The sequence below is a fragment of the Xenopus laevis genome, chromosome 1L (assembly GCF_017654675.1).
Source record: "Xenopus laevis strain J_2021 chromosome 1L, Xenopus_laevis_v10.1, whole genome shotgun sequence".
In the NCBI taxonomy this organism is placed as follows: domain Eukaryota; kingdom Metazoa; phylum Chordata; class Amphibia; order Anura; family Pipidae; genus Xenopus; species Xenopus laevis.
In genome coordinates this window covers 174,297,132-174,319,245 of record NC_054371.1, presented here as the reverse complement: position 1 = coordinate 174,319,245, position 22,114 = coordinate 174,297,132, and the positions used below count along the sequence as shown (strand labels likewise).

The window sequence follows — 22,114 nt, the reverse complement described above, 5'->3', positions numbered from 1 at the left end:
TTCTGCTTGGCTGGGCTATATATACGGAGCCCAATAAATGAGGTGGGACCTGATGAAGCCCCTCTGCCATATCTTTCAGGCTCAAGGTTAAACATGTGAAACAAAATGAAATAAAATGTAACATTGCAAGTTTTCAAACACCTTATTCTGCCTGTGCAATTGCTCTACTACAGAATAAGAACAGGACATCTATACAATAATCATTTCATATGTACATCCCATTATTTACCAAAAAAATCACTTCCTATTCTAGGAGTACAACTGTCACTCTGTTTCTAGAGACCAATGGTAATCGGTTTTGTGGGTTGGGTGCTGGAGAAATATCAATAAGGAAGGAGAGAAAGTAACTTTTTCATCATCACTGGGACTCCCACCTACCAGACAGAATGGTAAAAGCCTACACAATGTGCAACTACATGTTCCGCACTATACTGTATACAGTGTGCATATGCTAGAATTCTTGGAAAAAAACATGCAGCAGTTGCGCAAAAGGTTGTCTCTTTATTCATGTCACTAGTCATCCTTCAGCAGAACATTTTTAAGGGCTGAGGGAAACAGATCAAGTGCTATCATTGGCTTTTCAGGGAACTGGATAAGATCAATTGGCCTTTGAAAGGCTCCCCACCAAACTGGGCAAAGTTCTGCAATGGCTGTGCATGCAGCTTCTCTGCACTGCTAGGTCTGGAATGTGAATATATTTAAGTGCATATGAACACATGTACATACATATACATTGTACACAGACATACAAAATCACGCACACGAGTCAGCTAGTTTAACAAACCAATGCAATGTAGCAAAGCACCAGGTGGAAATATCCCCTGAGTATAGAACTGAAATATCCAATCTTCTGCGAGGTCTGGGACTCGCTACTCTTTCCTGAGCAGTCTTGTTCCAGAAACTGTAAAAACACTGACCCTCTGATGAAGATCAGGGAGTTGTTTTAAGGCTTTTCAGACTGAAATAGACATATCCCAGTTCTTTCAGTCGTCACATCACATTGGCTGTTTCCTTTTCTAAGCAATCAGATTGGCCGTGGGGATTCCATAGGGACCAGAGTTCCTCCGTGGATTGGCTAGTCCTACTACACTTTCACTCACTGTCTGACAGAGTTTCATACTGGGAGCAAAGCAGCGGTTTGGGCTCTTCATCCCGAGCCCTCTGTGGGGTGCCAGAGTTACTCTGTGGAATGGATGAAGAGGTCTGAGCAGCAACGAGGCCTGTAGGGAGCCTGATTGTTAGTGGATTGTATGGAAATGGTGTTGACCCTGTTAAGAAAGAAAATATATTTGTTAAGGCTCATTGTTATGCTTTGAGGTAGTATGTCATCTAAGTATCAGTATGGAAACAAAACTGTATCTCCTAACAACTATAAATTGTTTCCAAGCTGTAATGACTGCATTCAGTAGTGTAACTACCGAGGAAATATGTGCGATGGGTAGGGTTGCCACCTGCCCGGTATTTTACCGGCCTGGCTGGTAAAAATGATGCTTGATGCCAATGTTATTAATAGGAAGAAATGGAAAGAATAAAATAAGGCCGTTTTTTTTCCAGAAAAGGTGGCAACCCTAGCAACGGGGGGTGTGGGGGGATTGTGGGCAACCCGTGGGAATGCGTGGAGCCGGATTGCGGGTGAGCTCAAGGTATGTGCAGAGGGGGCTGGAAAAAAAGGGGGCCCGGGCCCCTGAAATTACGCTGCTGACTGCATTTGGGTATCTATTTCAATATTAAAAAACTGAAAAGACCAGTAAGGCCAATGGCACACATACAGTAAATAGACTATAAAATAAATAGGTTGTGAATAGACTAGGAATCATTCACTAACATTGTTAGCTGCAGTAACCCATAGCAACCAGGCACTGTTTCATTTGTTAAAGGCTGACAAGGAAAGGTCTGATGGATGAAATGTATTAGGAATTGTTCAGTATAAAAATAAAAACTGGGTAAATAAATAGGCTGTGCAAAATAAAAAATGTATTCAATATAATTAGTAAGCCAAAAATGTAATGTATAAAGGCTGGAGTGACTGGATGTCTAACATTATAGCCAGAACACTACTTCCTGCTTTTTAGCTCTCTTGGTTTCCACTGATTGGTTACCAGGCAGTAACCAGACACTTGAGGGGGGTACATGGATCATACCTGTTGCTTTTGAATCTGAGCAGAATGCTAAGTATCAATTGCAGATTCACTGAACAGTTATGTCCCATGTGGCCCCCCCTTCAAGTCGCTGACTAACTCAGAGTTAGAGAGCTGAAAAGCAGGAAGTAGAGTTCTGTTATGTTAGACATCCAGTCACTCCAGCTTTTATACATTATATTTTTGGCTAACTAACTATATAAGAAACATTTTTTATTTCACACAGCCTGTTTACCCAGTTTTTATTTTCACACTGAACTGTTCCTTTGACTGCAAAAACTTCTAGGTGTACAACAGCCACTGGATGAGGTGCCATATGAGAGCAGTTAGACAAGGGCATAGTCTCTCAACATAGAAAACTATGGCTATAGTATTTTTCATAAAATCATTTCACTTATTTTTATTTAAACATTTCCTGACTTTTCAGAACTAAACTGGGAACCACCTTTTTATAAATCTGTGCTACTATAGCCTTTAAGTGATACTCATTGATGTATATACTATACTATTTCTATATGCCTCAGAGCACAACCAAGTTATTACTTCTTCTTACTTATTAATCTCATGTTAATGAGTGTGGGTAATGTCTGTAAGATTTGCAAGGTACTCCATTAAAATAAGACATTTGCTTTCATACAGGGTATTAGTCAATGCTACTTGGTGATTGGTTACTAAGGGTTACTAGAACTGGTACCCTTGCTCAGCATGCTCTCCTGAGAGCTTTTGCAATTTAGCAGACTTTTAGCAGACTTGGGTATGGCGAAGGCAATCCAAATTACAGAAAGATCTCTTATCTGGAAAACCCTAGGTCCTGAGCTTTCTGGATAACAGATCCTATACCTGTTTTACACCCTTATATGCTTCAAACGCCCAGAGTCCTTCTTTCTCTAGTGAAGAGCAATTGAGGTGCAGAAGGAAAATTAAATTTTTGTTCAGGAAAAAAGGAGGTGTTTTCAGTAATGGTAGCGCTGTATTTGTTTAGGGCCATAGAACACTGGTTTTCATCACTGTTATCTTCTCAGGACAGAATGAAAGTGTCTCTGGCAGCACATCACATAACTGGAAGTGACTAGCTGATATATAAGAATCTGACGCCAGGCTCAGTATAATTGTACCTGTTGAGGATGGTCTCTCTTCCCACACTCTGTTAGTGAGGGGAGTCTTCCTGTTGCAGTCGCCCTCTGAATGTACTGATGAAGCAGAGGGAGGCCGCTCTCCAGAAGCCTGACCTGGTGCAGGAGACTTGGCCTTCCTGCTGCTCGGTCTGGGAATCTTGGCTTTTCCACTGCCTGCAAAGGAAAATATAAGTATTGAAGAATCCCCTTTCATTATATTTCTCCTAAAGAGAAAAAAAGCTCAAATATGTATTTAAAAATAGATACTACATGGAAATCAGGGGCCGTATGTGTGGGAAACAGCACCAGAACAAGAGAAGGAATGATAAGAATTATTACTTAAACCATTAACCGATAGAAAACTGTTCTACAGGTACAGAAGGAATCCAGTATGCACAGAGACACGCTTGTATGGAGCCCTGCTCTAGGAAATGTGCCTTTATATGTCCAAACAATTCCCATATTGAAAGTGTGCAGGCAGAAATACAGGCATGTGCTGAATTGTGTGTACACATGCAAAGCCTGCACTCCACAATTTGCTGCACATGCTGGTGAATAAACATCATGTGTATAAGCACAAAACTTACAGACCATACTGGATGTAGTTTAGCCAAGTCTTAAAGGTCACTTTTAAATTCAGAACTAAAAGTTGTGAAATAGCAACAGTAAATTACAGGCAGTTTAGTGTATAGCACACATTTAGAGGGGGGAATACAATAAATCAAACACTCTACTGTCTTATATTAATATATAAAGGGACTACAAGCACAACAATTTGTATATTCACATAATGTAAACAAAAACTCCCCTTTTTCACCTTTAAGTTCACTTTTAGTATGTTATATAATGGCTAATTCTAAGCAACTTTTCAATCGGTCTTTTTCTTCTCTTTTCAGCTTTTAAATGCAAGGGGTCACTGACCCCAACTAAAAACAAAGGCTCTGTAAGGCTACAAATGCATTGTTATTGCTACTTTTTTATTACTCATCTTTCTACTCAGGCCCTCTCCAGTCTCTCATTCAAATCAATGCATGGTTACTAGGGTAATTTGGACCCTAGCAACCAGATTGCTGAAATTGCAAACTGGAGAACTGCTGAATAAGAAGCTAAATAACTCAAATAATATAAAATAAAAAACTATTGCAAATTGTCTGACAGTATCACTCTCTACATCATACTAAAAGTTAAACTCAAAGATCAACGACCCCTTTAATGTTCTTTCGGTGAGTCCGATTGGCGTTGAACCAGCTGTGCCACAAAGTGTCGCTATGTGCAGAAGGAATGGGTAGGTAGTTGACCCACAGGTCCATCAATGTGACATAATTTCATTTTAGAACTCTATTGTAGCAATTAAAGCTTTCAATGATACAGATCACGTGCTTTACTTTGAGGATAATGGCACAAAGGCAACTTAAATGGCATTTTTAATTATTCTTTTATATTTCCTGGTATTTATTTAGTGCTGACATTATTCTGCAGCACTTTACAGAGATTATAAACTATGGTCAATTTTAGTCAGAAGCAATGAACCTGTCTGTATGTTTTTGGAGGTTGGAAGAAGAAACCCACACAGACACAGGGAGAACATACAAGATCCTCGCAGAAAGCATCCAAGCTTGAATCCAACTCAGGACCCTAGGGCTGCAAGGCAGAAGTGCTACCACTGAGCTTTTGAGTAGTATAGAAACTACATTGCCGGTAGATTTGTAACTCCAGCCCCGGCATAACCGATAAAACACAGACCGGGTGGAAACCTTAATGATATGTGCTGGTGTCTTGGCTTAATAAAAGCACAGCACTCAAATCATCTGCAGTAGCCCCTTCTGCCATTGTCTTATAGGGGGCATTATTAATGCCTGAGATTCCAGCGATATTTCTAACAGAGCATTGAAATCAAATAAAAAAAAGAGAGACTTCTAAGGCTAATGCACACTTGACTTTTTCGCCACCAGAGGAGCCATGACTATCGAATAATAAAACAATAAGCACACTTTAGCTATAATACAAGCTGCTGTAGTATGAAAGGCTATTTTATAGGATATACAAATACACAGGAATGAGATGAAAGCTGAGTGGAAACAGGTAAGTGCTGAATGTGACTGCTGATTCAAAACCTTCACAACACGTTTTTTTTTTTTAAGATGCATAAGAGTTGGGATCTGACCACAGATTAAGCAGGTAACATGTACCCTTCTGTAGGAGTGGAGAATAAAAATAAAGCAGGGAAAAGTGGAGTCATGGAAGACCTGGCATCGTGAGCAGCAGCAGGACAGAGAAAGGACTGCAACAAAGAGAAAGACCTGAGTGGCATAAACTGTGTCCCATTCTTCAGTTTATTCAGTGTGTTCTGGTTGTGTGTCTGTGTAACTGCAGCAGGGTCTGTGTGTAAATATAAAGTTTAGACTTAAATGGGGGCAAGGTACGATTTTGATAAATTCAAGCATTCAGGTTTTTCACCCCGATTACACTGATTCATAAATCAGAAAACAATTTGAGTTGTGAATTTATTTGAGGTAGAAAAAAAAATCACAAACCTCACAAACTCGACCTTACCAATGCTCAAGCCTTGGGCTGGAGCTTTCGGCTGTTAAAACCGCATAAGTGTCTAAACTCTTACATGGTTTCTACATTCCTATTATTTGACTTCCTGACAATTGGTTTTTATCCCCCCAAAAATAAAAAGTGTAGCAAGTTTTAGACACTGAAAAACCTGTAGGGGGAAAAAGTGATCGTCAGTCGTTTGAAGAAAGAAACTATGCGACAGTATAGCTACTCGCACATGGTTTTAGTAGCCGAATGCTCGAGCCTGAAGGCTTGAGCATTGGTAATTGGCTCCCACATATACGCAGTATTCGTCTGTTTCAGTAAGTTTCATTATGTTCCCTGGTCTATGATTTTGTATCTTCCCTATACTGACATCCATAGACTGTAGAAGTCTGTACTTTCCAAGTGATTTGCATACAAAGATTGTAGAGGTTTCGGCTTTGTGCTCTCCTCAATAGAAGTGTGGTGTTACTGTGTAATCCAAAATACTGTCAGAGCTGCAGGATTATTCTTGTCATCAAGCAATATCACTATGGCCATTGCCTTTGTACTTTTCACGCCCGAGACCAAGAAGGTTTCTCTGGTCTGTGCTAGTCATGGTGGCCATACGTGCTTGAAGAGTTTGCCTCGTCTTGACCTTACTGCCCAACCATCTGGGCATGTTTAACACCTTGTGAGCAGTTATGAGAAACCGCCATGTAATCCAATAAGATTACAGTGGGTCTATCCAAACTACAAGTCTTCTGTTGATGCCCCTACAACTTCTAGCAGATATGCAAGTTAGATGGAAATGCACATAAACATGCTATATGGCCAAATAACTTAATGCCTGTTTGCATGGGGGTCCACATATAGGGGCGCGGGGGGGACTTGTCCTGTCCTGTATCCATCTTATGTTTGTTTTTGGATGACTTATCTTTTAAGCCTTTTGCCACTCTGGGAACAAAGCAGCTTTCCCCTAGACTGAAATAGAATGTATAAACATAGATTCTATGCTAGTGCTATTTTGTTGTGTGCAACCTCTTCCTGCTGTTGTTACTCTACTTTATATATAGACGAACCCCTATTTTACAGAAAAAACTGTGTGAAGTCAGGGAAATGTATTATGCATTATATACTGTATATTGTGGGACCTCAAAAATTGTATAAAATATGGAAAACTTAAAATGATAGTATGTAAAATGCAGGCTTCACTGTATGTATCCAGCTGTAACTAGAACTCTAGAGGGAATAACTTTCTACAAACCGCTGGCTAGTAATTGTGTTAAGAACTAGAAGATACCAAGTGCTGTCCTAACAAACAAGGAGTTTGTGTTACTAATAGAATGGCAATGATTTAAATGTGCAACACTTACTACTTTACATATTTATAGAAAAGCTGCTGTTAGGATTGTGTGGAAACCAAAATATGGGTACAAGTAATTTGTGTAATATATTAATAGAATAATATGTTTATAATATGTTAATCATAGGTTTAGAATAACAGAATATATTTGTCTTTATATAACACTGATTGAAATTCACACTCTACATGTGATGTAGTGTAAGCCTCAGCCCCACAGGCCATATATAGTTATACCTAGTGCAGATCTCTAGCAGCAGTCTGATACAACTAGCGTGTATGTACATTGCTCAGCATAAAGGAGTTACTAAAGTGTTTTAGTTCTCAGTCGTTCACTGATGTGAGTTAATAGAGTGGTGCATGTTGGCATTAGAACAGAGGAGAAAAGAACACAATAGGGGGGTTTAGAGCAAAAAGCAGGCAGCTCCAGAAGCTGGTTAGAAACAGAGAGCAGAGTAGGATAAAATGGAAATTGAGTACAAAAAGAAGAAGGTAAAAGACAAAATTAATAACATTAGAAAAGGAGGCAAGAAATGAAATAAAGCAGCAGACCTGGCAAGGATCGCATGTCGTCATTCCGTCCATCGACAGTGGTTATGGGTATAGCAGAGGTCAGACTTGCGCTGGCATTCAAAGGGTTAAAAGCATTGGCATTAAGAGCCGAGCGGTCGTCCCAGTGCTCGTCATATTTACCCATTAGGGCCTTTCTTATAATGGCCTCCAATCCCATGTTGCTGTTGGAAGTCTCTGGCACAGTTTGGTTTCTGCTGCTGATGGGTCCTGTGGAGAGAGACAGAGTAACAACAAAAGGAAAATCTGTGGCCCTCACTTATTCTGGGCATGCTGGAAGCAGTTGCAGGGTCTGCCTCCTCTATGGTTAAACCTGATTTGCCTATGATGTCTTTAGTACAAACCGTGCTTAAACTGTTCTGGGCACAGAGACACTGTGATGCCATTTCAGCAAGGGAGTACAATAAAGGACATTCCTGTATGGATTGTACAATTTTTTGCCTTCTACTGAAGGCAAGCAAGTGACAGGAGACATCTCTCATTCAATGATGTTTAATAACTAACTGCCATGGTTTGTTTCTTTCCCACAGTGCATGTGAATGTCACAATCAGGCTAGGCCAGTGTTACTCGTAAGAACCATCTCCCAAGTTCTCGTAGGCTCAAAGTGTGATGAAACCGCTTCCTCGCCTTGCCCCAAGTGATGGTCGGATTTCGAAGTCCCTCTGATTTCCATAGTGGAGACGTCACGTCCCAGAATCCATCACTTTACAATGGAATAATGTTAGGGAGGGGCTAAATAACACTGTGAGCCTAAGGGGGTGGAAAACTGGCCCCATTGAGCAGTTATAGATTATCATGGTTGCCATTCAATCTAAAGAATCAGGTATGTTTTTCCAGTATGTGTAAAAAAAAAAGTATATTCACTTTTGGCAGTCCAGCTTATGCACGTTTTCTACTTAACCCAATTTTTGAGCTCATATTAAAAAGGGGGCAGGGCATATTTTTTGATATTACAGAAGTGAGTTTCAACGGAGAATTCTTTAAATGTTCTATAAACCTGTGGGAGTAGCTTAGTCGCACAATTCTATTTACTGCTATGTCTACTGGGATACATTCCTGTAAGTGTAACTATTCAGGTCCTACAGGCCAAAGGATCACTTGATGCTAGAACAATGCATGCTTTTCAAACACAGGATCTCTCACTTCAGCAAAATAAAAATATAACTTATTTCTTTTCTGTAAAACAAGAAAATCCTGTAATCGGAAGGGACTCCTTACTTGGCCTGGGCACTGGTCAGTATAATGCCCCTTTAAGAATAGACAACACTGGTTGCTCGATCGAGTCATTACCTGCTCCTGTATTGGCTGGCATGTTAAATATCTCTGTTCCCGGCTGTCCCACACCTGGCAAGGAAAATAAAATCACATACTTAAGTGCGTTTCAAGACAACAAAACCATTAAAAATGGAATCTCAAAAATGATATTTTAGAATACAAGCCTTTGGTGTAACTGTGGTTACAGAGTTGAAATGATGGATAAATAGGGCCATTTCAGAGGCAGCAGCTGGGGAAAAAGGTAGCAGTGGGGTGATATAAAGTCGGACGGGCCCATAGCATATTTTTATTCAAAAAAAATAGTTCCAAATATATTTATTTTTTGTAATCTGAAACACCATTCTTGAAATCGATTTAACGTGATTTAAAAATATTTTTTATGCAGGTCACACAAATCCGAGGTGACTTTTAACATTATTATACTTACAATTAGTGCTTATAGTTGCTTTTCAAGTCATGTGACACAAGTGACATCACTAGGCACTACTTTTTATTTTACAAATAATATGTACTTGCGGCACAGAAATTGTATATTAAGTAAAAAAAATAAATCGCAAAAGAACGGAGACATATTCCCCCTTTACTGGCTATTGTCCAGGCAGCCAATTACAGACTAAAAACAAAACAGAACATAAAGGGATTAAATAATCACACATGAGCGTTTTGGTGTTCTTTTTGCCAACTAATAAATGGCAGTCTCCAAAAGGTGAACCATTCACTACCTGGTTCAATGATACTGGAATGCTGGGTAAGAACAGTGCAGACATATCATTGTATGCCAGGTTTTTGTACTAAGCTTCCAATTATCCATTCATTTTTATTTATAAGTTTGTTAGAGATATTAGTTTATTTCCAAATCTCAGAAAAGGTTCCAGGGTCTGTTTCTGTTTATTTGGTTCCCATGGATAATATGTCTCATATACATGGGGGTCATATGATCTTTATACCTTTGTTCTGTATTAGACTTGCTAGTCTGAGGACAGATCACTAGAGACAGAAATGTTGGCCAGTATAAGGGGAATACCTTCCTTTTGCATGCGCTGCGCCTCTTTCTCTTTCATGCTTTCAAGCAGTGACATATACATTTAGTTGTATAGTTACAACTCACAGAATTTATCAATCCAAAAATCTTCCAATTGAACAAGAGCTTCCAGTGAATGTTTCGGTTGGGTCCATCCCCAGACGTTATCATCGCAATGCCAGACTACACTGTAGTGCAGATATCTCTGCGGCACATTTATGATTATTGTCTGGCGGCCAACAACAAAAAATTTGTTATAATTGTGGACTTCTTTTAACCATTGTGACATCACATCTGCACCACAGGGGGGTCTGCTTTGTTCAACAGAAGTTTGACTGATTGATAATTCCTGTGAGTGGCTTTATTCTTACTTCTACATCTGGACTTGAGTATATCTAGACTACACCCAGGCACTGTGGGTTAATTCTATGTGTGAACAGGTGTTTGCACACACATACAGTCAAGGAAATATTACTTAATGAAACCAACAAGAATGAAAAGCTGTTTAATTACACAATTAAGGGGGCAGAGATAACACAGCTGGTCAATAGAGCATTCAGTATAAAGGGGGGCAGGATAAAAGATTCCTCACTTGCATATTTATGTATCTATTTCCTTTAAGAATGGCCTAATCCAGAAAACACTGAACCTACTAGTCTAAACTCTGCACTGATGTAATGATTGTATTAAATCCAACCTTTCGGCATCAGTATTGAAGCAGTTTCCAATTAAATATAAGAAAATAAATGTTGTCTTTCTTCTACATAGTTGAGGCTTTTACTCAGGGGATGTAAAGATAATCTGTCTCTCCCTATCAACATTGATAAATTCAATCCCTCTGAGCGTAGAGCCTACAGCTGATATAGGACCAGTGGCACAGTGTGGGGGGCATCGCTTGTCTGTTCTGTCTTGTGATTCCATCGTACCACTGCCCTCCCCCCCAATCCAAACTGCTTCCGTGTGAAAAGAAAATACATGGAAACTCTTACTATACTCTTGCTCACTCCTGTTGGTTGTACTAAGCTTTTTAATCATCTCCTGTTTCTTGGACTTAACCATAGCAGAGTTGCTCTCGGTCAGCTTACTGAAGAACGCTGGGGGCTGTGAGTTGTTCCCTGGGGATTTCGAACCCATTCTGCAGAGAAAGCAAAGTGTGCATATCAGTAAATCAAACACTGCAAAACCTTATATCCCGCAAGTACATAAAGAAACACATTTTTTAAGCATCAGGCCCATATCAGCATTTGCTCAATAAACCTCCAGTATGTAAACACTTTTGCTAAACCTATACCTATTGCAAGAAGCAGATGTCCTGGAAGGGTAAGCAATAAGAAAAAGGTATTACAGTATGGTTTATGTTCCCCAAGGAAAAGAGATACCAGTGTACCAATCCTAAATTGTCTTACAAAGAAACTTGTTAGTAAAATAAAAATGGCTGTTTCTGCCATTTACATAAATATCAGTTGCCCGGCTTGTTTAAAAAGAACACATGCAGTATTGTGTATTGCTAGCAGAAGGTACAGATGTCTATACATAAAGCAGAGAACATTACAACATGAGCTACAACATGAGTAAGGCCTTTCTAGACAATGAGATTCTTCTGCAATATACCCTCCAACACAATGAATGTAAGATTGCTCTTCTGAGCACTTTATCAATTTACATGATTTATTTATTTTAGATTTCATGATATGAGCACTTTTTACCTTGCTACTCTCACTGCTCTGTATGGGTGCTGGACAGGCACCTCAGGGCCCATCTCTGCTTATTTCTATCACTAACTTTGACTGGAGCAATGTAACTGAGCAGAGAAGAATCTAGAGACACTTCCTGCAGCTTTTGAGGTTCTGTCTGGCCCCACCTGGACAAAACAGGAGAAGGCACTCGTTTTCTGAATTCATAAAAGCAGATTCAGTTGACTGCCAAAGGGCAAAATAATTTGTGTAAATTGTAAAAGTGCTCATGCCAGCAATGGTAAATTAGTTGTATTGGGGGTACATGTTCCCTTTAAATAAAAGCTATATCAGCTAAATTTGCTTCAAATTCTGATTGTAATCACTTGCCAGGGGCTGTTCAGCGATAGTACTGAGTTTATGTGCCTAAATCTGTTAAAAGATTATCTGGAATGCTTGGATATTTCTGGATAAGGGACTCTTAACTTTGGATCACAATACATAAAGGATGCTAAACAACATTAAAACCCCAATGGGAGTGCCACCAACAAGGATGCATGCAGCTTAGGTACCAGAGAGTACAAGGCAGTGTTGTGTTTATTAAAAAAAATAAAATTGCTATGGGAAATGGCACTCTATGGTTTTGGAGCTTTCTGGATAATGGTATTGAATAATAGATATGATACCTGTAAATGCAATGTTTAACTATATAATTTTGGCAATTTCTGCTCACATCCCCGCTGTGATTTCTATAAGAGCCTCCAGTTGAATTTCGAAACCCTTACAGTAAATAGGCCTGTTAGTGTTTTCAGTTTCAGGCTCTTTTATTAACCCCTTAACTGGCACTGGTTGACATTTTGTCTGATGAAAACATATCTGCACTGTGCTCTGCAAAATTCTGCAACATTCCATGAACATCAGCGGCATAAGCTTGAGGCATGCACCAAATACAGGATTCGGGATTTAGACAAGATTCTGCCTTTCTTAGAAGGATTAGGCCGAATCCAAGTGCCAGGTCGAACGAAATCGAATACAAAAAAAAATCATGTCACACAAAATTAAAATGTTAGTTTTTAACAGTGTGCGGTTCTCTTTACTCCTTTCCCCTGATTTACACATGCAATTTAGGATTCGGATATGGTTCGCTATTCAGCCGAATCGTTCACAAAGGACTCAGGATTCGGCCGAATCCTCAAATAGTGTATTTGGTGCATTTCCAATAAGCTCAGATTCTAATGTCACATACAAACCCATTGCAAGTCAGAAAGGACCAAATCCAAATGTAGAAGGCATAAAACTAAGCTCAGATGAGTAACTTGGCCACTAGCATAAACATGGCTATATATATATATATATATAATGAGCAGGTCAATGTGGAAGAGAGCTGTTAGCATATTGAGATAAAGACAGAGATGAAAGGCAGAAAGGTGATTAAGTGATAAGTTGCAAGACCATAATAATGAATAAAGATGGGGATGGGAATAGGACAGAAGCATGGCTACAGTATGGATTATATGTTGGAAACTTGAGAGGAGGTTAAGTTTTCCCATACTGCCATAAGGTAGGAAAGCATTTGATCATATATGTCCTTTCTTTCAGACAGGTTAGGGTTTAATAGCTAGGGCAACCCCTTTGTCTCTAAATCGACTTCTCTACCCAGTATTATTGTTTAGAGTTATGCCTACCAGAGGATATTAAAAGTAAAGCGACACTCCCCCAGGGTTTAATATAGCTATGGGCAGGATCATACTACTGCTAGATGGTATTGGTGCCTTGCAATGTGTCACCATGGTGACCTGCCCCCTATTTTTAAACTTAAACACATAGTCCCCAATTGGAAGATTGCACATCTATGATACACTTTTAGGTCCCCTTTCAGTAGAAACCATATTTATAAACTAAATGGTCCATTCTGCTGACAAACACAGAGCCTAATGTTTGCTCAAAGATACATTTCCCAGAAATGTATCTTTGCTAGAAAGCTTCTTTCTAGCCCCCAAGTGCCCTTGCTAGGTTGAACCTCACATTATTAAAGGCTGGTGAAGTATGGATGTTCTTGTTAAAAAAAGCAGTTGGAAAAGCATTTGGAAAGTAGAACTGGATACTGATGGAAAGGTAGGTCGCATGCTTTAAGAATGCATTACCTTGGTTCTGTCTGTTCTCCCTCTCTATATAAAGTGGGATATGTGGTACTGCTAGAATAGTCTGGCTCTCCCATGCCCTCTGGTGGAGATATGGGGTCGATACCATCTTCTGATCCACTCAATGCAGATGCTTTGTTTTGATCAGGTGATCTGAGGATCAATGAAGCTTACATTCAACTATGGGCACATAGGAGTTGGCTCATTTAACCGCAGATGATGGGGAAAGAAAAATGTGTTGGTTTTTTTTCAGAAGGGTGTTTCAGTCCTGGGATGGCCCTTTTGCCAATATCCTGTGTCCCGGAGCAGACTGCGACAGTAAATATTTCTCCTTTGAAGCCCCAGCATTTCAAACATGACACACCGTACTGAGAGTTTCTAGCATGCCACTCAGACAGATCTGCTATTGTGGAGGTTAGAACAACTTTAAACACTGTTTCCTAATTGACTTAGCAGAGATGAGGCCTGTTTTTTCCACTGGGCTCAATTAAAGAGACCCAAATAAAAAAATAAACACTGGCCTTGTATGAAACAGCTTGTGCAATATACACAGCTATTTATAAACAAGGATAAAACAAATATTAAAAGGATTCCAGGATTCACTCATGCATCTCCTTTAGGGCACAGACAACTCCACAAAATGGGAGGATGTTGCTTTGTGGAACTGGGTTCATTTAATTATAGTCGTCAAAATCTGCTGTTTTGCAGCGACCCATAGCAATTAATCAGCCATTAGCTTGGAACTTTACACTGAATAAGGAAGGAAAACCTCTGATTAGTTCGAGAGTTCCTGAGACTTTGCACACTGTTAGGAAATGAACCCGAGGGTGCAGAAGAGAGGGACTGCTGAATTAAGACCCATTGAGGCCCCTTCGTTCCTCACGAAATACCTGTCACACCTGACCTGGGCCCTGGCTAGTCAATTTGCCCAACTTTTATAATGCTCCTAATGAATCTGGAGTAAACCATTCAATAACACAGCAATCCAAGTCGGACTGTACATTTCTAATAATCCTGCCCAGTTAAAGTCTTTGAGGTAACAGGAGAATGAGTATGCATTAATGGCATGCCTGCAACCAAACTGTTGGGGGAGCCACAGCTCTAGGCTTAGATCTCCAGTGCCGTCTGTTCACTATAAACTCGGTTATGTCACAAATAGAGGTGCAAATTTAAAAAAAGGCCATGTGACCTACATAGATTCCAACTTCCCAGAGACAAGTGCTGGTATCAGGGAAGGAAAGGCTATAAACTCATTATGAGAAAGGTGAAACCATTTTTGCTAAAAGACTAACAGAGGGCAAAGGCCAGATACATCAGGACCAGCACCCAAAAAGAACACCCTACACACAACTTGGTGAGCAGGGAAACATACTCTTGTAGTAAGGTCTATATACACATAGGGACAGATTTACTAAGGTTCAAATGAATTTTCGAACTTTAAAAAGTTCGAATTTCAAAGTAATTTTTTGAATACTTCGACCATCGAATAGGATACTACAACTTCGACTTCAATACTTTGCCAAATTAAACCTGCCGAAGTGCTGTTAGCCTATGGGGACCTTCTACCACCATTTTCTAAGCCTTTGTACATTGAAGGAAAATCCTTCGATCTTACGCTAAAATCGCTCGAATCGCTCTTAATCGTTTCAGCGATTTTCTTTCTATCGTTCGAGCGCTAAATCGATACAAGGGTCGAATTTCGAAGTTTTTTTAACTTCGAAATTCGACCCTTAGTAAATCTGCCCCATATTGTGTGTGCGTGTATATATATACGATTTTCTTTCGATCGTTCGAGCGCTAAATTCGTCAAAAAATCGATTCGAGGGTCGAATTTCGAATTTCGACCCTTAGTAAATCTGCCCCATATTGTGTGTGTATATGTATGTATATATATATATATATATATATATATATATATATATATATATATATATATATATATTTTAGAGAGTTTTGCCTCTCACCTCTTCTCTCCATTGCTCCCTGGCGATACTCTTGCAGCCTGGCCCAATTCATGGTGCTGAAGCATGCTGTCGCTGGGGTTCTGCCTTAGATCCAAAACAGGGCAACTGGCTCCAGCATAATACATTGATGCTGGCATTTGTGGGTGCAGCTGCTGTGGATGGTGCCGAGTGTAATCCTGCGTAATCACCTCCTGAAATAGAAATGTAACTGGTTTTGTATGTTTTTTTGTAAGTACAATTCTACCTGCAATTTTCCTCAGTGATAAAGGCAACAAACTAGCCTGTATTATTATATCTTTTATAGAACAATATTTTTTGTCTTGCTTTAAAATGACAAAGACCTCTTTCCTTGAAAAATGTAGGCAACCACCAGACAAAGCTGGTAGAGACAATTACCGACAAAAGACTTTTATTCTATTCGATGTTGTGTTTTCTGCCACTAACTGGTCTATACCAGCAATTGTCTGGGGTTTCTATTAAAGGGGCAGTATACTCTCTTGTCCAACATGAGTTCAATGAATAGTGCCAACATAATTTTGTCTATTGCTTTAATCTATAAAATCTATGGATTTTGCTATTTGTTTAGGTAAAAAGGTAAAAGTGAAGCTACTCCATGTTTGGTCCATGTGAGGTAGATAATTAGATTATTTTTCATTGATCACATTGCTAACAAAGTTAATGGTGCCCTTCAAGAGAACAAGTATGAACTAAGCATGTAGTTATAAGTGTCCTGGGTGCCAACTGACTAGCTGAATATTGCAGTGCCTCGTTGCTTTCTATTCTGCACTTCTGAATGAGTATTGCTCAGGGTGGGGTAGGGGCATTGTATAAAAGTAATCATAGTAAAAGGGAAGACCCTATGCACTGATAGCACCCTCTACCCACTGAATGCATATATATGAGGTAAAAGTTCTAATAGTAAGTTCTATCCAAGCCAATACAAGTTACATCTTAAGGAGTTATGGGACCAGGTATATCAAACAATTTACAAGCAACAGTAGCAATTCTAGAAAGGACGTGTGTGTCGTATAATCAATTCTAGAAAGGAAATGTGTGTCATATTTACTGGATAGATTAAATTAAGGAATGTTGGTCTGGAACATAGTATTTGTACCTGGATAGAGAACTGGCTAAAAGATAGACTACAAAGAGTGGTGGTAAATGGAACATTTTCTAATTTGACCAGTGTTGTTAGTGGGCTCTGTACTAGGTCCCTTGCTTTTCAACTTGTTTATTAATGACTTGGAGGTGGGCATTGAAAGTACTGTTTCTATTTTTGCAGATGATACTAAATTGTGCAGAACTATAGGTTCCATGCAGGATGCTGCCACTTTGCAGAGTGATTTTGTTGGGAAACTGGGCAGCAAACTGGAAAATGTTCAATGTTGATAAATACAAGGTTATGGCAAAAATAATATAAATGCAAGTTATACACTAAATGGCATGTGTTGGGAGTTTCCTTAAATGAAAAGGATCTTGGGGTTTTTGTAAATAACAAGTTGTCTAATTCTGGGCAGTGTCATTCTGTGGCTACTAAAGCAAATAAAGTTCTGTCTTGTATAAAAAAGAGCATTAACTCAAGGGATGAAAACATAATTTTGCCTCTTTATAGGTCCCTGGTGAGGCCTCATCTGGAGTATGCAGTGCAGTTTTGGACTCCAGTCCTTAAGAGGGATATAAATGAGCTGGAGAGAGTGCAGAGACGTGCAACTAAATTGGTTAGAGGGACGGAAGACTTAAATTATGAGGGTAGACTGTCAAGGTTGGGGTTGTTTTCTCTGGAAAAAAGGCGCTTGTGAGGGGACATGATTACACTTTACAAGTACATTAGAGGACATTATAGACAAATAGTGGGGGACCTTTTTACCCATAAAGTGGATCACCGTACCAGAGGCCACCCCTTCAGACTAGAAGAAAAGAACTTCCATTTGAAGCAACGTAGGTGGTTCTTCACAGTCAGGACAGTGAGGTTGTGGAATGCACTGCCGGGTGAGGTTGTGATGGTTAATGCCTTTAAGAATGGCTTGGACGATTTCTTGGACAGACATAAAATCAAAGGCTATTGTGATACTAAATTCTATAGTTAGTATAGGTATGGGTATATAGAATTTATGTGAAAGTAGGGAGGGATGTATGGATGCTGGGTTTTCATTTGGAGGGGTTGATCTTGATGGACTTTGTCTTTTTTCAACCCCATTTAACTATGTAACTATGTAACTATATTATCAATTCAAGAACGGAATGGTGTGTTGTATGATCAATTCTAGAAAAGAAGGGTACAGCGGTTCTTTATCTTTAGAAATAATTTGTAAAAAATAATTTATTGCATGTGAGCACCAGCCCTATAAATGAACCTTTATACACATGCCCCGGTTCACTTCGCTTGGGAATTTTGTCATGAAATGTGACCATCTGTGCTTCCAGGTAGAATGATGACTTGCGCAATAGGTTAGAGGGGGTTTATTTACACCCATATTTACACCCTAGTGAAACATACGCTAATGTGCTGTGCCAAGGTGACCACCCGTTGGCTTTTTCCATATGGAGGCTGAGAATGGCATGGAGACTGTTGGCCTTCGGTTTTCTGTCGCATGTGACCTTCTAATGATGAAAGTTTAATGGGCCCTGGGGAAAAGTACAAACAATGCATTTTAAGAACACAAGAGAAACTAAAAACATGTTGGTAGCGTGTAGTTTGTTCAGAAAGTAAAAATGAAGATAAGTAGATGTTAAGACACCCCAAAACTGTACACTGGCAAAGCCCACTAGAACAGAGATAAATGGTGAAATTGAATTTACCTTGCTTTTGCCGTGACTCTTGATCCAGTCCTGAGCTTTCCAGGTCCTGTTTGGCCCCAAGGATGCGCTTGTCATGGCACAGTCCGGGGGAATTCCGGGGACTGACACTATCAAGTCTGTCAGGGCTGTAGCCAACAGGGAATCCTAATCAGATGCAAAGACAAAGTTTCAGTGGAACTACCTCCTCTCCATATAAATTTTGGCATAACTGAACTGTGCAAAATGTTCTCACTATGATGTCTCCTGAAATCAATAGTTCCAGAAAGAAATGTAAAAATAGAAGTCTCCTTCTGGCCATAAAAGTGCAAAACTACTGAAAATGCAGAGGATATTGTAAACATATTATTTACTGGGATTATTGACGCATTAAAATGCTAAAGTACTAAACCTCATCAAACCATAGCCATTATTTCCATGGACTACCCACTCCTCTGATCTCCTTCCTTGCAATTAGATTGAGGAGTCTTAGACTCAGTAATCCTTGTATTTAAGTAGGGATGCACCAAATCCAGGATTCGGTTCGGGATTCGGTCAGGATTTGGCCTTTTTCAGCAGGATTCAGATTCGGCCGAATCCTTGTGCCTGGCTGAACAAAATCAAATTTGCATATGTAAATTATTGGCAGGTAGACAAATCACATGACTTTTCGTCACAAAAGAAGATTTTTTTCCACTTTTTCCTTCCCTGCCCGTAATTTGCATATGCAAATTAGGATTCGGATAGGGTTTGTTATTTGGCCGAATCTTTCACCATGGATTCGGCCGAATCCCAAATAGTGGATTCGGCGCATCCCTTTATTTAAGTAGTGCCACTACTGATCAGATGGCAAACAAATATGTCATGCCTAGAAAGCCAAATGTGCTATCAACATTCACCTCAAACTTATGATTAGCCTAACTGAATGGTGGCACATGAAGCATTTCACTCAGTAATGCTGAGGTGGCACCTGAGTTCATCAATCCTTGTGTTATAATGAACAATACCAAATTTTAGATTTTAGGGGCCTATCAGTGACAGAGCTACAACTATACCACCCTGATGGCTGCTCTGCCTTTCCAATAGAAAGTCTTCATCCATCAGTATGACCTATTCCCCTTAGGGGCATCAGAATAACGTCTCGCTCTGCGTTTTTCCATTCTAGCGCATGTATCCCAGTAATGTATGCATTCTTATCCTTTGCATTTGTAATTAAAATATGAAGCAATAGTACAATGGTGACCCCCAAATTATGCGACATCCAGACCGTACATTTTGCACAGCTCCACAGAGACCCACATACCAAAACCCAGCCTGGATCAGACACATTGAGCAGGCAGTGTGGGGAGTTTGCTTGGCATGATTACAGCTGCAGCATTGTGCTGGAAATGTCACAATGAGGACACGCCACCAAGCCAAGCCACCCCTGGGTGACCGCAACCTGCCAGCAGACGATCATAGGATCTGCATCCAAAGGAGAGCAGCTAATCCTCTGGAGGCGGCGGTGGAATCACAGAAAGCTCTATCTTCTCCCGGCATCGTAAGGACGCAGGAGTTGCTGCACTCTGGATGAACCTTGCATTTTGTAAATGCAGCACTCAAGAGCTGGGCTAGTGATGCCCCTCACAAAGTGCCAGGCTACTGCACATAGTAGCGACGGCTAGCTCATTATAGAAGGAAATCAAACATGCAACTAAACTACAACTTCCAGCACCCACAACCAAACACTGGCAATTGTAACCATCTTTATTTCTAGAGAAACGGCATTGAGAGCAGGGAGCTTTCATTTAATTCTGACTTTGAACATTAAAAACCTCCTTGACCCAATACTCAAATTTGCTGAGCAGCCGTAGCCCAGGAGAACCTATAAACCGATAAGGCTCTGGAATATCTGGAATATCATTTCTCTATGATCTGGGTGTGCCATTGTTTGGACAGGAGCATAGCTCACAAGTGTTCATTATCCTGTTACGCACTTTGTACACGTTCCCTTGAACAAATCTGTTGAGTCCTCCTGACTACTGGGGAACCAAACCAATGTGCTTCATGCTCCTTTGGCAATGATATGGTTAATGTTTGCAGTTGCAACTTATTTCCTGGTTAGATGGGGTGTATTTGCTGTATCTACCTCTAACAGGGCTAAAGGTGGCCATAGATGCAAAGATCCGCTCGTTTGGCGATGTTGCCAAACGAGCGGATCTTTCCCCGATATGCCATTAACAGGCATGGCTATATCGGCAGTAAACTGATTGTTCGGCCGTATGGCCGAACGATCAGATTACGATGTGCCATGAGCTCCGGCGGGATCGGTCGGGTCAAAATCAAACCTGACCGATCGACCAAACGACCGATCTCCGCCGGGCGAAAGATGTCGGCACACGCCACACACGATCCGAAAATCGTACGAATCCTCGATTCGTACGATCCGATCTGTGTGTCTATGGCCACCTTAAATCTACACCTCTATATATATGGTAAAAACAAATTGGATTAAGAGTACTTTAAAGGTCAGATGACCCTTGGACAAGTGTTTAGTTCTTTGATTGACAACCAGTTGAATTACCAATGTCCTCAATACACATTGGCAATTGGCAGGATTCTGGGAGTTCAATTCAAATAACAATTGTGAGGACTACTTGCAGTAGCAGTAACAACTGAAAGGCTGCAGGTTAATCATCAATCAGGGTAATGTAATAAACTGTGTTTCTTAGGTCTAGTAACTAGGGATGCACCCACACAAGGATTCGGTTCAGGATTCGGCCTTTTTCAGAAGGATTCTGATTCAGGCAAATCCTTCTGCCTGGTCGAACCTAATCCGAATTTGCATATACAAATTAGGGACAGAGAGGGAAATCGCGTGACTTTTTGTCACAAAGCAAGGGTTCGGTATTTGGCGGAATCTTTCCCGAAGGATTCGGGGGTTCGGCCAAATCCAAAATAGTGGATTCGGTGCATCCCTACTAATAACCCATAGTAACCAGGAATATGTTTGTTTAGAAACAACCTACCAATAAATTCTTCCTGTCCATTGGTTGCTATGGGTTACTAATTTAGAAGAAAACATTAAATTAAGCTTGAAATAAGCCATTTAACTACAATGGAAATATCTATGGCCTCAGCCAAGTAAAAACAATACAGCAGCCACTTCACATTCCCAGCAGAACTAATATTGTAATGATTGCACCCTACCCTCTGTAATAACCCCATTATTCATTAAAGCCAGTTTAAAAACTATTAACCCATCTATTGCCAGAGACGCCTGCAACGCATTGCATTAAAGGTACTGAACACTTTTGTGTGACATTAAGCCCTGGAAGGGGATGAAAACACTCCCAACGAGGCCAGCGAAGCACTAATTAAATCGAAAATGATAATAAAAAAAGAAGCAAATCACTCCTTGCAAAAATATATATGCCACTGGAAAATGAAAAACTGAGACAAATGATTTGTTAAAAAAAAAAACTAATTGGGAAGCCAAAAAAGCCAATCACCGGAACGTGCATGAAAAAAGAAAAAAAAAAAAAAAGAAAAAAGGCCACAAGCTTTGGACTACCT

The 22,114-nt window shown here is 40.0% G+C and overlaps 1 protein-coding gene across 11 annotated transcripts in view; it reads right to left on the bottom strand.

The window, feature by feature from the left end:
• Nucleotides 1–481: 481 nt before the first annotated feature.
• LOC398642 (nuclear receptor corepressor 2) overlaps nt 482–22,114 on the bottom strand; it is a 225,038-nt gene continuing 203,405 nt past the window's right edge. For 7 of the 11 annotated variants that reach the window (XM_018262628.2, XM_018262635.2, XM_018262620.2 and 4 more), the window contains 9 exons: nt 18,584–18,727; nt 18,282–18,409; nt 15,785–15,975; nt 13,824–13,973; nt 10,996–11,141; nt 9,001–9,054; nt 7,692–7,919; nt 3,254–3,427; nt 482–1,268 (listed from right to left, as the gene is read on the bottom strand). In XM_018262628.2, coding sequence (XP_018118117.1) covers nt 1,093–1,268; nt 3,254–3,427; nt 7,692–7,919; nt 9,001–9,054; nt 10,996–11,141; nt 13,824–13,973; nt 15,785–15,975; nt 18,282–18,409; nt 18,584–18,727 — 1,391 coding nt within the window. In that variant the 3' untranslated portion in view covers nt 482–1,092. The remainder of the gene's footprint in view (nt 1,269–3,253; nt 3,428–7,691; nt 7,920–9,000; nt 9,055–10,995; nt 11,142–13,823; nt 13,974–15,784; nt 15,976–18,281; nt 18,410–18,583; nt 18,728–22,114) is intronic. The other 4 variants (XM_018262644.2, XM_018262661.2, XM_018262670.2 and 1 more) reach the window with 4 other exon arrangements.